This window comes from Trichomonas vaginalis, chromosome VI (genome assembly GCF_026262505.1).
Source record: "Trichomonas vaginalis G3 chromosome VI, whole genome shotgun sequence".
NCBI lineage: Eukaryota > Parabasalia > Trichomonadida > Trichomonadidae > Trichomonas > Trichomonas vaginalis.
Genome location: NC_067208.1, coordinates 10,817,335 through 10,832,780, shown reverse-complemented (window position 1 = coordinate 10,832,780; position 15,446 = coordinate 10,817,335). Strand labels below are relative to the sequence as shown.

Here is a 15,446-nt window from a genome sequence, read left to right as displayed (position 1 = left end):
ATTAATTCTACGAGTCTCTCAAAATGTTTTACAACAATTTTCAAGTACCTTTTGGAATGCATAATTTTCTATAAAATAACATAAAAAATATCAAAAATAATGCAAATAGCAATCCCATTGCTCATGGTTGAGCCAACAAAAAAAAATACAAACACTTTATATTATTGCATGTTTTGAATGGTACTCAATAGCTCGTCACCAGTTATAATTTTTGGGATATCTTGCCTGAAGACTACTTCTTCAGAATTCTCGAAATTTGCATTTAAAATTCCATTTTCAAATGAAAAAATCGCATTTGGCTCCAAAGGGGAATTATCATAACAGAGAGCCAAATTATAAAGGCTAAAACTATAAAAGAGCAATTCAATCGATAATTGAGGCAAAGAATTCGGAAAATTGTTAATAAATTTAATTACATCATCAATTAACCAAATTTTTCTGTTTTCAGGTATTTGCGAGTAGTTGGTGAATATACCTGAGAAAAGAGATTCTAAAAAGCATTTCCTTTTCAGTGAATCATCATAATTATATTTTTCAGTAAAATTTATTTCTCTTGCGATCTTAAATGCATCTAATAAGTTCGATTCAACTACCATTAACATAGATTCACGATAATTAAGTATAATTTGCTCATAAGGAGATCTAAACCATAATGAAATTTTCTTATGAGCTTTTGCAACTTCTAGTAAATTCAATTTATTAATAGATGTATAATTACACATTATTTCTAATAAATTACTTATATAACTAATGTTTTCTATGCATATTTCTTGTGAAATATGAATTTCTTTGAATTTTTCAAAATATTCGGATGATAATTGTGAAATATCATAAACACTAGAAGATATATGTGAACTATTTGGTGATATATCATTAAATTGAAGTTGAATATTAAGATGAATCAAATAAATTATAAGTTTGTTGAAAACATAGTCATAAACTATTGATGGTTGGACATATAATAACTTTCCAATTAAATCTCCTTTTTCTTCTAAATAATTAAAGCAATTAACTAAATTTTTTGAATGAAATATACAATCAGCACCATAAGAACATAAATCACGAAGTGCAGCGCTTACAATATTGATACTATTATGTAGATCTCCAAGTTTGTCTTCAATATTTTTAATTTTAAAAGAATAATTTTGTGGAATTTCGCTATGTCTGATATATTTTGGAACTTTATTCTCCCACAAGTTATTCAATAAATTTTGAGTCATTTCATCTCTTCCAGAATGATTGAGATAAGATAATTGGATATTTCGATAAGATCCTCTTTTTTCATCTGTTTCAATCAGAAAATGTGGAAATCTCATGCGGTAATAAAGAAATTTAGTCGGCTCAGATGGTTTATTTATCAGATATGGTTCTAAATATTCATATTTTTGTTTTTTGGTAATTTTTCCTAATCTAAATGCAGCTTGTATGATTTCATAAGGTGTTACGTGATTTGGTAGCTTTTCACATAAACTCTCAACTATTGATTCATTAGTTTGCTGTATCTTTGTTTCTGAATATTTTCGGTAAATATTTTTTTGAATAACGACATTTCTTGTATTACCATATATTTTTGTGTAGATTTGCGTTCCTGTAATGATGTTTTGGATTGATGATATTAGTTCATTTTGTTCAAATATATTTAAGGATTCAATTGCTGAGTTCTCTGTATAATTTTCTGTTTTAATATCAAATTCTTTATACAACTCATCTCGAATTGCTTCAAAATACGTTTTGGTTGGGGTTTTTGATACAATAACTTTTTGACAAACAGTTTTTAAGCTATCTGGTGTCTCTAGTGCGTCATAAAATGGCTCAAGAAAATCATCCATTGAAATTAATTCTCTATCTTCCGGATAGTTTTTCTGACTTTCATAATCCATTTTAATTGTTTATTAATAAACCCGTTTGATACACTTATTTTTCAGAATTATTCAGAAGAAGACGGATAAAATAATAAAAATCATAATAATGATTATAAGCGATAATGCTATGTCAGAAAAGCTCATTCTTGACCACAACAATGCGTAACCAAATTTGCTCAAATTATGATGTTTTGATAAATATCATTAGAATTTAATCTACAACTATCATGCCATTATGCATATTTCTTTCAAACACGAGCAAAAAATATTATTTTTGAACTTATATTTAGTTAGTTGCTTGGCAAAAAATGTTGATGAAAATATTAGGATAAATAAGCTTTAAAACACAATAAAATATGATTGTTGATATTATACTGCCGAGAAACATCATGATCAACAATGAAATCCAATATATGGATATAAAATATAATTATTGCAAGTAAAGTAAATGTTAATGCTTATTCCAAAAGCAGTTCGGGTCTCTCTTTGAGAAAACCGAGTCTGTATTGCTAAATAAGTAATCGTCAGTTGATTCAAGTTTCTTGTTTACAGGTTCTGGATCCAAAAACGAGAAATTGAGAATTGTTGATCCAGGACTGCATGGGAACTTTGGTGTTTGAAACGCTTCAAAAATTGTTGGCAAAAAGCAATTTTCTTTGGATTTAACTGGAACGCTATCAACGAAAAGTACCTTTTCTTCTACTTTAGGCGGCTCTTTGATGGGTTCTGGAACATAGACTTGTGGTGGCGGTTCTTCGATGTGAATTGGAGTATATTGTTGTTCTGGAATCATTGTGATTATTTGGGGTTGTGGTACAGGTGGTAAAGGAGTAACAGTATATGTATTTTGAACTGGAACTTGCTTTGGGAATTGGGTTTGCTTATTTTTATTTTCCATCTTTGTTTTCAGCCAGGAGTGGCGTGTTTTAATTGCATCAGGAGAACGACCTGGAATGAACTCTGCAATTTTAACCCAAGAATTTCCCATTTCAGCTTGTTTCTCAAGGATTAGCTGGTCTTCTTCAGCTGTCCATTGGGAATTCTTGATACCTTGCTTAAATTTATTCAGGTAACGTTCTCTGCATTGTTTTCCCGTACGGTTCGGCATATTTTGAGCAATAACAACCCAATTCAATGCTCCATATTTCTCTACTAAAGATACCAATGTAGCATCTTCCTCTTCAGTCCACATCTTTTTCTTGAACTTTGGCGGCGCTTTTCCTGATATTGTCATTCAATTAACTATTTTTTAACACTTCCACACAAATTTGTGTAAGTGAACACCCCTAATATTCAATTTCAAATATCGAAAACCGTAATCAGATATATTCAAATTTTGTAATCTATTGTAATAAAGTTCACTGGTAAGAAATTTAAAAATGAAATTTGAAAGGAAAAAATCATCGAAGGTTGAATTCCATATTCAGTGTATCTTATTTCGAAAATTATGGTTATACATGCTTACTGAATAATATTTCTTTTTGATGCCGATTTTCACTCTGAAAGATCTAAAAATTCAATAAAAAAATTGAATCGTAAGATACTAGCGTTATTATAATAACTGCCATATGCATGGCGTTCACAGATAGTTCGTTAAATGTTGCAAAATTCATATCGGACTTCTGATAATTGTAAATCACAAAATTGAATCGATATGAATATGTTTAATCATTATATCATGATGTAATATATCACACTTAAATAAAGATGTCAATTAGGTGGACAATTGGGAATCTCAACATGTAATTTTCGATGAAACGGAGAATGTAAAGTGTCAAATTTTTTTTGTAAACGTCATAAAAATAATTCAAGAAGAAGACGCAATACACCTGCAATGTAGACAAAATAATGCTCTCAATATAAATAAAATATGTTTATATTTTCAATGTCAAATGGATATCTTGATGTTTATAGGGAAAGAGAAAAGATTAAAAGCGGTATGCAAAGTAATTTTACTTCAAAATATAGCAAATCTCCCAATCAATTGACTAGTAATCAACTTGCAGCATATAATTGGCTAGTTGAATCCTCTTTTCTTAAATACATAGATAATATATCCCAAAACAAACTTGTAGAACTAGTAACAGAAAAGAATTTCTTAGCATTATTTAATATCGCTACGACATTCAATATTAAAATTCAAAAACCTACAAATTCCAAGCCAAACACTATAAAAGAATCAATAGCTTTACTAATAAAGGAGTTAATTACTAAAGACATTCTTAATTATCGTATTGATCCTAACGCAATTTTAAGATGTGAAAAAAGAACTATTTTAACTTTAATTGAAACGTTATACAATAAAGCTATTAATGATGATCCCCATATTCAAGATGAATTTACTGCTGAAACTATATCAGAATGGTTGATTCAACTTGGATTACTACCACCTTATGGCGAATCATGGTTTTCAGATGTTGATTTATATTTACTTGAAGATCCAATTCGAAATGGAGAGATTTTTCAAAAGTTATGCTTAGTTTTTCGTCCTGAAGTGTTTGATTCACCTTACACTCCTCCAAAGGATCCAACAAGTATCATAAATGTAACTAATCAATGTTTAATGATGTTTTATGACGAGGGAATAATAGAAAGCGAAGATATTGATTATAGCAAAGATATAGTTAAAGGAAATACTGATGTTATTATCAAAATACTATCAAAGATATATAAGGGCTACTTGAAACATTTTGAATCTATGAAATTAGAAATATTTAATTAAAAATCGAAGGCAACAAAAGAATTGAATTCAACTCAATCCATAAATATCTTCTAAATTCTTGTAATCTCAATAAGGATTCCGAAGATCATTATTCAATTCAATCCTTTTGATGTAGATTATTAGAAGGAAATTATACACTCATAAATTTTGTTAGCGTACTAATTGCTGACATAATTAGATGTTTATTGTTTGATTAAAATATTCTGTACTATTAGTTTTTTATTTATTAATTTCTTATTAAATATACACGTTATATCTATATGGCAATATATTAAAAGCGTTTTCAGCGTTTCAAAATTATGAGTAGCAAATCATGAAGTTTTTATAAGCATATACATTAGATCAATCCATTTGAATTCATGAAGATGAGGTTTTAATCAAATTGCTCACTTTATCCTTTACTTTCTCTTTATCAGGATTTGGAATATGCGATTCAAAGGACTTTAATGATAAATAATTTTTGTTTCCAACCGGATACAATTAACTGGTAAATTGAATTGAGGTTGGCTGAATTGGTACATTTTTCTTTCCACTAGAGTGTTGAAAAAATGTAAACTATTTGAAATTTCTGTTGTTCACCGAAAATTGGCAAATTAATTCATAGAAAAATAGGAGTCGCATTTTACCAAATCAATTCGATACTTATATGATTTTAAAACACTATACATTTGACGCCAGAAATCAAAAATTTTTCTAAATCAAACTGTGCCCTCTCAAATTTACGATTATTTTGAATGTCAATTTTAAAGTCGTAAAACCGAAATGGCAACCATTTATAATGTTGGTATCGCAGGAATACATGAGAACAATTCCAACTTCTTCGAAAGTTCTTATCACCCTTTTAGGCATGAACAAAGAGTTTAAAAATATTGTCGTTGTAAAGAATTCATTTATTTCAATTATGGATCAACTGTTTTCTAATGTACCGAACGGTGAAATATCATATTATTATAATGGAGTAAGTCTTAATAAATCCATGACATTTGATTTTTACAATTTAAAGAATCAAGATAAAATCATTGTTGCATTCAATTCAGATCAGGCAAAATTTCTCAATAAGAACATATATAATCCAATGGAATCTTCATCAGATGCATTTTCCAATCAGAATCTTCACTTGGCCAAACTTATTGCAAATAATGAACTAAGACTTGAAAGCGAAAGGATTCAGGATCTTCGTTTGATGAAACACGAGTTAAAGCGCTCAAATAAAAGATTTGTTGTGAAAAACAATGCAACTTTGAATGATAAAATAACAAATAACTTTGAATTTAAAATTCCAAGTGTCAAAAAGATTTCAAAAGATCCTTTCCCATGTATATGGTAATTTTTTCCCCTTGTTTTGTTTGACAAAAGAAACACACGAATCTCACTAATAGAGATGATTTATAAAATATAACACAAATTAATATAGATTTGAGTGTTGATACATATATGTATTTGGAACAATACATATCTAGGCTAAGGTAAGAGCACGAAAAATGCCTTAGCTTGTTCGAAGAAATAAAGTTCTTGAACTGTGCGCATATGTAAACACTACTGTTAGGATTTAATCATGCTATTTTTTGTGAATAGTAAAAACTATTTTTATTACAATTCGTAGATACTTTACTTACTATCTCGTTGCAATGTAGTGTACTACTTATTGTCCTTCTTGTTTCTATCTCATCCATCTTTAATTTTGTAACTAATTGGAACAATTCTTTGCAATTCGTATTCACAAAGTTTTTGATATTTGTATGAAGCATTGCATTGTTCAAAAATATGTTCTGTTTCTCTTTCAATTCAGTTACTCCTATTAAATATGTGCACATTCACTTGATTTTGTCTTACAATGATGTAGAATTCTTCTTTTGTGCAGTGATCATATCCGGATTTATGAAAGAATGGAATAGATCAAAACTAGCATGAAAATATTGATACTTGTAGGCATAACATTAAAAATACATATTAATTGATCGCTTATAAATTTTTTTATAATTCATAAATGTCGTTTGTCAATTTTTTTTATATAAAATCTGATGAAAGTGAATACAACAAAGAAAGGACAAGATCAGCAGTCTGCAGATAATTTAGAACCAGAATTTTATGCACGTATATTGACATTATTCACAAGCATTTATGATCAAACTCCATTTCTTGAAAATGATTTTCCTCCAGCCAAATTATCAAATAATCAAAAGCAAGAAAAACCACCAGCTTTTGAATCACCCATTACTGATCATCGTCTCAAGAAAATTCTCGAAAATCGTAATGCAGATTCAGAATTACAATCTAATATGATTTCTCTCAAATCTGATGATCTTTCCAGGCAATTTACAGAAGCCAATACAAATCTTGACGAAGTATTTGCTCCAGAAAAGGCCAGCAGAATCTCTACACCAAAATATCTTTTACTCCAGGAAATGGATAGAATTGAAGCCGATAAACAAACAAGGTTGAACAGACACTCACTTGATATTAAGAATACAGAAAAAATATTTACACAAAGACTTAAAAATGCTCAAAAGAAGGGCATCGCTCAAGCAAAGGCCAGGGCTGAGAGACAGCAGTCTCAAGGCAAGATTACTGCTCAAGGAGGTAAATTATACGAATCAAAAGTTAAGCCTAAAAATATTATTCCTTCAGATAAGATGGAAAGAGCAGCCGCTACTGCTAAATTAAATAATCGCTTGAATTATATGAGCCCTAATGATTATAAGCAATTTGTTCATAAAAAGAAAGTTGTTGTTTCTGTAGAAGATGATGAATAAAAAAATTAATTATGATTAAATATGATTTTAGTTTTTAAAAATCTTTAAAACAATTGTTATATGCTATGAAAAATGTAAAAAAAAAGAATCAAAAATTCAGAAATTGAAAAATTTCAAGAAACATAAAGTTATATAAGACAAAATCATTAATTCCATGTTGTCTTGGAAACATGTGTATGGAATTCTTTGAGTCTAATAAAAGCAGAATCTTGTGGACATATATTTTCATGAACATAGTCTAAAAGTTCAATTCTACGATCGATATCAGATCTTGTCCATATTTCAACAGCAAATTCAGCAGAAACTATATTTCTAACAAATAATCCGCAAACTTCTGGTTCTCCATCAAAAAGATCTCTCTGCATTTGACCACCAATCATAAATAATATGAGAGTTTCCCAGAATTCGTCAATTGCTGTATTGGGAACCGTTAGTACGTATGTAGCTCCTTTTGCATTTGCAGGATCTTCCCAAGCGGGCTGTATTTCTCCTCTGAATAGTGCGAGCGAAACTTTTTTGTTATTGACATTCTTAAAATCTGAAACTTTTGGTAAAGCTTCTTGATATGACCAGAAATTTTCGACTGTATTGAATGCAAAGATCTTTTCGATTTGGTAAATCTTCTGACCACTTGCAACAGCATTTAATACAACCCAAAATTGCCAAGTTTCGGGAAGAACATTTGTTGATGATGCAGCCATCAAAAATGAAAAATATCAATAACAATATGAGCTTATATGATATATAAATCTAGGGGAGATATTATTTTCAAAAAAGAAACCACATTTTTCTCAAATATATGAAAAGTCTACAAAAGAATGCTTTATTGAAACTAATATACTAAAATCATTAATGGCTTTAACAAGTATGCATTTTAGAACATCTTTTGTTCATTACTCGGTACATTTCCTAAAATAATATAAAGTATTTATTCGAATAATAAATAAATATAATACTATTTAACAACGCTGGATTAGTATTCTAATTCTGTCGTTCTCATCCATATATTGAAGTCTGATGCGTAATAGCAAACCCAAACAATGAAAAGAATTAAAACGAGGAGAAAAATGAAAGCAAATATGGATGGTCTTGTGTATTGCTTCTTTGCTTTGTACTTATAATCGCGCAGCTCGCGAGCCTTATTCCTTCCCATTTTGAATTTTGTTTTTTCTGACAATCACTGATTTCATGTCAAAAATAACGTCCAATCAACAAACAGCATCAAATATAATTAATAAAGCATCCTAACGAATAACTTTTTCTCATCGATTTCTTTGGATTTTTAATGATGTTGATCAAAATCAAAAAATTTTTAGTATATGTAGGCTAATTCATCATTTTAACATATGTTTATGCAAGTTATGGATATTAAACAGTCCAAACTCATTTTTTTGATTTCTCTAATTTTAAAAGTCATTATTATGTTATTTAGGGTAAAAACATGAAATTAATATATGATAGAATTTTAATGTATTTAATAACAAAATATTATTCAGGATTATTATTATTAAAGAATTTCTTCAGGAATGAGAAAGCAGTTAATGTAGATTGGTCAAATTTCGTCAGTTTCCAATCTCCAACATTGATTTTGTCTTCAATCTCCGAAAAATCGCCTGAATAAACCAAAATTTTCGGAACGTAAAAAGTCTGCTGGATATTAAATGTCTTAGAGAACAGTATCACGTCATTTGGTATCGGATTGAAGTCATCTGGCTGCTGATTTGTCAAAATTTTGAGAATTATGTCTTTCTTCAAATGAGGACAGACATCCTGGCAAGAATTAGGGTCCTGACACAATATCTGGCTCATCATAATTACAGCGGCCGCTTCTCTGAAACAAATAAAATTAAATCCTTTTTCACTTAATACAGTGTTCGTAGAGTTCCACTGAACAGCTGCCGTGAATGTACATACTTGCGGTGTTGTTGCAATATGTCTAACAACCTGATCATCGAAGCATTGCATGATATAATTTGACAAAAATGCTTTTATTGGCTCAGAACCGTATAATTTCCCTTCAATATTTGCGTTTAAGTTGATGATATCATTTGTAACTATAGAAGGATCAATTTCCATTGATACTAAGTTGTCAATAATTTTTTCAAACTCAGTTGTATAAGGATCTACGATTTTTGTCATCAATTTAGCACAATGTTCCTTCATTGCGTTGGAAATAAGCTCTATTCTTTGAGGAATAGCGTTAGGAGTCGATTTAAATAACAACATTAAGTAAAGGGATATAATAAAGTGATCTATGTGCGTTGCATTTAATATAATATCAGCATCTTTGTACTTATTCATGAATTCTGCGAAAATATCATTGAATTGTGAATCTGGCATTGTTAATTCTTTTGAAATAATCTGAGTATGAAGGAAAGCGGTATATATAACAATAGATGGCCTTGGATATTCATCGTATGTAAGCGGAGACTTTCCCCAATTCGTATTTAATAAAGATTTGAGTAATTTCGCTGGATCTTCTTGTTTTTCTGCTTTCGGAGCTGGTAGAAAGCTGTTCAAATCACTTGTATCGGATGACTTTTCAGGAGTTTTTGCATGAGCTGGTTCTGGAACATTTTGAGAAGGATTTACGTTTGGTTGGCTAAATCTTGGCTTAGATCCATGCTCTGGGATTGGTAATTGATGTAAATTCTTATGTTGATGAGATCTGGCAGACGGAATCGCTCCAAATTGGCTCAACATTGATTCTTGTCTCATTTTCGTTCTCATATCGAAAAAGTTCTGGATTTTCTCTTGATCTTCTTGATTCTTTGTTTCTGAGAAGTCCCAATGCTCTGATTTATCATCAACAAAACCAATTTCGCTTGTTGATGTTAAATCAACTTCGATATCATCTTTACCAGTGCTTACATCAGCCTGGACTGTGTATGTGAGAATTAACTGAGATTGTTTTGAATGTGGACTTCTAAGAGGAAATTTTTCTGTAATTGGTCGATGCTGGTATCCTTTTGATATATCAACATCAACTTCACCGAATATCTTTTTATCTTTGCCGTTTTTCATTCTGTAAACTTGAAATGAGATATATTTTGGTTTTACTGACTCGTCTTTTTTGTTTACAAACATATGAACTTTACACGAAAATCTCTTTTCGAAATACACCGACATTGATTCAGACATGATTGATCTCTCGGTAATCCCGTTGTAACTTCCGCGTTTCCAACGAATAAAGAATTCATCTGAGATTTCTTCAGGGATGCGCATCTCGTGGATTGTAAACGTCACTGTAGCTGCGCGTTTGATATACCCTGAACGAAACATCTAAATAACGATGGATGAAAAAATTTATTTAGATAAAAAAAATTTTTTTTATTGTAAAATTTAGCATTTTTAAATTTATGGTCAGCCAACCGTGTAACTAAAAAGTAAATTTAATAAATTGGCATTGCTACTAATTAACATAACATTAAATTTTGGATTGGATTTTTCAATTCGGCTTTTTCAATATTTTCAATGAGATAATTCAAATATATGATCTACTTTTTAAATACACCTATGAGGAAAATAATTGTGCAAATACATTACTATAAAAAATTATACCGGGAATTCAGAATTAAAATATGTCACGTTTTATTTTCAAAAATGACCATTTTTCAAACTCCAATCAACACCGATAACCATTTCAATTCATCAGAGACTATAAATACCATATGCTATTAACAAAAATACTTCTAAATTCCTCATTAATATGTCTTGTTCAATATTTCATCTGAAATTACAATTCAAATAGCCCACTCGACTTCATGATTTTGTTTAACTCATTATTTCTCATTTAATTACATCAAACATACGCGTACAATGTATTTTTTCAGATTCAATTTGTGTTTGTTCGTTATATTTTGACATTTGAGCTCTATATTTAGGCAAATAACATGAATTACTTTCATTAACATTTAATATTAATAAAAAGAAATCAGAATACCTTATATTTGATATACGTTACACTGCTTTTAGCATGTATATATAACATCACATATATTATTATTATCAAGCATGATATTTATGCTATATTTGAAATACCGAGAGTCATTTTGAGATTTTATGGGAGAATATCTTTCCACTTTATATGTGATAAGTCTGAATTTTATAAGAATATAAGCCACCAACTAGAAAGCTTTTTAAGCACATCGGCAGCACATACAAATATTTGACGTAATTGGGGTTTCGATTTGTGATGACATGAAAAATAACGTGCTAAAATTTTGGGATGGGAGAGGGAGACCTCGTCCCCATTTTAGTATATGAATGTAACGATATACCTGTTGACTCCATCCCACTTGAAAATATTAAGTACTTAGGCGTATCTGTGATGAATCTAACAAATTTATCACTTGTAACGAAATTGAAATCATTAACAATCGTTATGTTCAGATTATGTGCATTATCACAGTTCCCAGAAGAATTATTCGAACTCCCACAACTCAGAAGTATCGATTTATCAGGAAATGCAATCAGTCAGCTTCCTCAATCACCAAAATGGTCTGAAATGAAAGAACTAACGAGCTTTAACATATCAGAAAACAATATTAACGAGCTTAGCGAATTCAGAAACATTATGGGCATACCAAACCTTAAACAATTAAATTTCACCGGAAATGTTTGCCAAGGCGCGAACGATGCACTTAACAGAATTGTTAAAATCTTTCCAAAGATCATTGTTGTTAACGAAACAATCGTTTTGAGTCAACATAGAGGATATTTGGAAGAATTTGCAATTTTTGATAATACTTCGACATTACCATTATCCAAAACAGATGATTTCTTCTTCAACTACGTCAAATACATGCATGCAACTGGCATGGAAAGATACTTAAGAAGGTTTAATGCAGAAAATTTCTGTCTTAACAAAGTATTACGTAAATATAGCTTTGCAGAGAAGATACAGAGCAACTTCAGAGGCTATGTGCAACGAAAAGAATACAAAAAGATGCGAGAAAGTGCTGTTGTTATTCAATATCACGTTCACAAGTGGTACAAACGACGTCTTGCATCGGCAAATGTCATTAAAAGATGTTTCTTGCACTACATGACTCGTCAGAAGATCAAATTAATCAAAGCAGCAAGAATTGTCCAATCAAGATGGCGTTCAAAACAAGTTGCCGATCTCGCTGTCATGGAACTATTTTCTTCTAACGATAGAATCGAATTTTACGTCACTCCTGACAACGCGAAATTTCTTGAAAATTTTTGCAGAGAAAAACAATTCGCAATTCCACAATTTATTTACACAAACGAGTACAGAGTACTACGTGTTAATGAACCCACAAAGCTAATCCTCCCAGGAAGTCCTTTGGTTTATTATTCATTAGATAATTCTCTTGTTATTAGACATGTAAACCAAAAAAGGAGCATCAATCCAAAGAAAACATGCTGGTGCAACCACGAACATGACTTTGAGAAAGGAAAGAAGATGGTAAACCAAAGAGGTTTCAATTATCAGTCGAAATGTCCATTTGGAGTTCTTCCTGCCAAACTTTACAGAAGGAAAATCAGATCAGTAGATGTAACAGATCATCATCCTTGTCTTGTTATGTGCTTTTTCGAACGTTTGAATGATTTCATGCAAATTTTTCATTCTCTCCGTTTGTCTGATATCAAAGGCGTACAGCTTATTCCAATCAGGAATGTACCAGCAATCTCGGCAACGGTGACAATCCAATCAGCCATGCGTTGTTTCTACGAAAGATCGAAACATTTCAGAGAATTGAAGCAAACAGCGATCGAACATAGAGCGTTAGCAACAATCAGATGCCTTGTAAGTATAATGAGAATGAAAAGGATCTTGGAAGGTATCGCGAGAGCTCAATATTTCAGAGAAAAAATTACGAAGCTTTCCTACTTCTATGTACGCGATACTTTCATGCGCAAATTATTTTTCATGAAGCCAATCATCCCTGTTCATTTCGGATACAACAACGACAGAGAATTAGTCTTGAAAGAAGGAAATTCACCACTTGTTAGTGGATTTTTACCTGTAGATACATCAGATTTCAAAGAATCTGATTTGTCCTCTGTGTTAAAACTCGGAGCGAGCGTTTCCATGGCGAGAGCAACTTATTTCGCTGATCCATGGCTTGTTACTGATACGTTTTTGAAGAGATATGGTTTCCACAGGATCAGTTTTGCTACTGCTGAAGAAGCTGCCCACAGAGCTATATTACTTTCATTCGTTGTTCCGTATAATAACTGGTGTTTCTTTGAGAAGGACATTATCGACTTTTTGGCAGCAACAATGATCAAAAACGCATGGATTGGACACACAAGTCGTTCTATTCTTGCTCATGCTGCAGCACAAGTTGGAAAGAAACTTGATACTTCAATTTTCATTTATCGTCCTGTTGATTACAGACTTAAAATGCAATTAATGAAGGACGACCAGCAGAATCGCAAGAAGAAAGTTGTTGGAACTGAAAATGTTGAAGATCAAATTGATTTATTAAGAGGAGTTTATCAGCCATGGAAGGAAATCTTCACACAATACAAGAAAGAATATGGTGATCAACCCATTGAGCTCACACCTCTTCCAAAACGTCCGAAGAAAGAATTGACAACTTCAATGAGACAAATTGGCCAAATTAATGAGCTTCTTCCTCCAGAACCAGAACCAGAGCAACCACAGGAACTCACGCAAACCAAAGTTTCTATTCAAAATACCACTCCAAGAAGCAATTTGATGACTCCAAAATTGTCGAAGACGAATTCACGAAGTGTCATTTCTCCTCTCTTCGAAACAAGACCAAGAACAAGTTCAATCAAGACATCCAACATAAAGAAGATTGTTGGATTCGATTCTTCTCAATCGATGACAACAAATGTATTTGGTGGATCATTAGTAGACTCATTGATTTGTTCTAGGTCCACTACGACAAAAATTAGCCAAATGACGAATTCTCTTGAACTAAGAAAATCATCTATTTCAAATCAAACGAGTCAGATCATTGCAAGGCCATTACTCAAGCTCCCTCTGAACCAAATACCTCAATCGAACACAAATACATCATCAATCAACTCTTCTTCCAGCAAAATTAAATCAACTTCAACAAGTTCTTCTCTTGGACCACTGAAAACGATACAATCCGCTCAGAGATCAGATTATTCTCAAAAGGAGAAAGTTGCTGAAGTTTTTGGCAGATTATCTCAATTATTAAAAGTTACAGATGCAGTTCATCAAGCAAATGTATTAGATACCACATTAGAAGAGAAGAGACAGTTCACAGTTCACGCTCGTCAAAAGATTGAAGAAGGATCAGCAGCGACACATAAAATGCTTGAACAAAATTCATCTGATTCTCATTCCAGAGCCAAAATCGAGCGTGAAGAGATGCTTGCTGAAGTGGAGAAGGTCAAGAAGAAAGCAATGGAACAGAAGATTAATGCTGCAAGGAATGTGAGAAAAGAACATTCGATGAGAAGAGAAAATGTAATGATTGGAACAATTTTTGCTCAAAATTTCGTTTCTACGACACATCAATTGGCATCACGTGTTGAAGGAAGAATTTTGAAGCAGAACAAGCGAAAGGAAAGAGAACTTGTTCAAACACAAATGGCCGAAGTTCGAGAGAAAGAGAAACAAAGCAGATTGGAACACAAAGAATTGGTTAAAGAAATGGCTAAATCTAAATTGGAAATGACGAAATATGATAACGAATTGTTCGAAGAAGAAAAGAAATTGAGAATGAAAGGAACAGAAGAAAAGAAGGAGAGATTGGCAACACTCAAAAGCACAATGAAACAAAACACATTAACAAGATCTTTGGATCAAAAGAAACCTTATATTCCTCCAGATAAAATTGAAACTGCTGTCTTTGATGATAAAGAATTGATGGCAAGTGAAGCACCAAAGATTATTGGTGGCAACATTGGAACAGAAGAATCTCATTTGCTTGCAGAATTAGTTAGTTCTGCAATGAAATAGATTTTATTTTTATAATAAACTTTTATATTTTGTTTGTTTTTTATTATATATAATCAACTTTTCTTTGGTTCAATTTTAGTTAAAGTATAGCTGATATTAACAGCATTATTAAAATTATGAATTCTAAATAAGTCAAAAGGATTTAAAAGACAATATGTATTACCAATAAAATT

At 31.2% G+C, this 15,446-nt stretch overlaps 7 protein-coding genes across 7 annotated transcripts; 3 read left to right on the top strand and 4 right to left on the bottom strand.

Annotated features, from left to right (window-relative positions):
- Positions 1 to 161: 161 nt before the first annotated feature.
- On the bottom strand, positions 162 to 1,880 carry TVAGG3_0842290 (zinc ion binding; the record flags this gene model as incomplete). The annotated part of the gene is made up of 1 exon (XM_001320559.1): positions 162 to 1,880. One exon carries the CDS (start codon positions 1,878 to 1,880, stop codon positions 162 to 164), a length of 1,719 nt encoding a protein of 572 aa, XP_001320594.1.
- Positions 1,881 to 2,158: 278 nt separating this feature from the next.
- On the bottom strand, positions 2,159 to 3,225 carry TVAGG3_0842280 (RNA polymerase II transcription regulator recruiting protein; the record flags this gene model as incomplete). The annotated part of the gene is made up of 1 exon (XM_001320560.1): positions 2,314 to 3,096. One exon carries the CDS (start codon positions 3,094 to 3,096, stop codon positions 2,314 to 2,316), a length of 783 nt encoding a protein of 260 aa, XP_001320595.1.
- Positions 3,226 to 3,747: 522 nt separating this feature from the next.
- TVAGG3_0842270 (uncharacterized protein) lies at positions 3,748 to 4,784 on the top strand (the record flags this gene model as incomplete). The annotated part of the gene is made up of 1 exon (XM_001320561.2): positions 3,748 to 4,584. One exon carries the CDS (start codon positions 3,748 to 3,750, stop codon positions 4,582 to 4,584), a length of 837 nt encoding a protein of 278 aa, XP_001320596.1.
- A 1,802-nt stretch (positions 4,785 to 6,586) lies between these two features.
- On the top strand, positions 6,587 to 7,339 carry TVAGG3_0842260 (uncharacterized protein; the record flags this gene model as incomplete). Its single annotated transcript, XM_001320562.1, has 1 exon — positions 6,606 to 7,337. One exon carries the CDS (start codon positions 6,606 to 6,608, stop codon positions 7,335 to 7,337), a length of 732 nt encoding a protein of 243 aa, XP_001320597.1.
- Positions 7,340 to 7,364: 25 nt separating this feature from the next.
- On the bottom strand, positions 7,365 to 8,508 carry TVAGG3_0842250 (translation initiation factor protein; the record flags this gene model as incomplete). Its single annotated transcript, XM_001320563.1, has 1 exon — positions 7,484 to 8,038. The coding sequence occupies one exon, from the start codon at positions 8,036 to 8,038 to the stop codon at positions 7,484 to 7,486; it is 555 nt and encodes a 184-aa protein (XP_001320598.1).
- Positions 8,509 to 8,673: 165 nt separating this feature from the next.
- Positions 8,674 to 10,624, bottom strand: TVAGG3_0842240 (N-terminal C2 in EEIG1 and EHBP1 proteins family; the record flags this gene model as incomplete). Its single annotated transcript, XM_001320564.1, has 1 exon — positions 8,826 to 10,619. One exon carries the CDS (start codon positions 10,617 to 10,619, stop codon positions 8,826 to 8,828), a length of 1,794 nt encoding a protein of 597 aa, XP_001320599.1.
- A 941-nt stretch (positions 10,625 to 11,565) lies between these two features.
- Positions 11,566 to 15,313, top strand: TVAGG3_0842230 (LP06937P family; the record flags this gene model as incomplete). The annotated part of the gene is made up of 1 exon (XM_001320565.1): positions 11,566 to 15,273. One exon carries the CDS (start codon positions 11,566 to 11,568, stop codon positions 15,271 to 15,273), a length of 3,708 nt encoding a protein of 1,235 aa, XP_001320600.1.
- Positions 15,314 to 15,446: the final 133 nt, after the last annotated feature.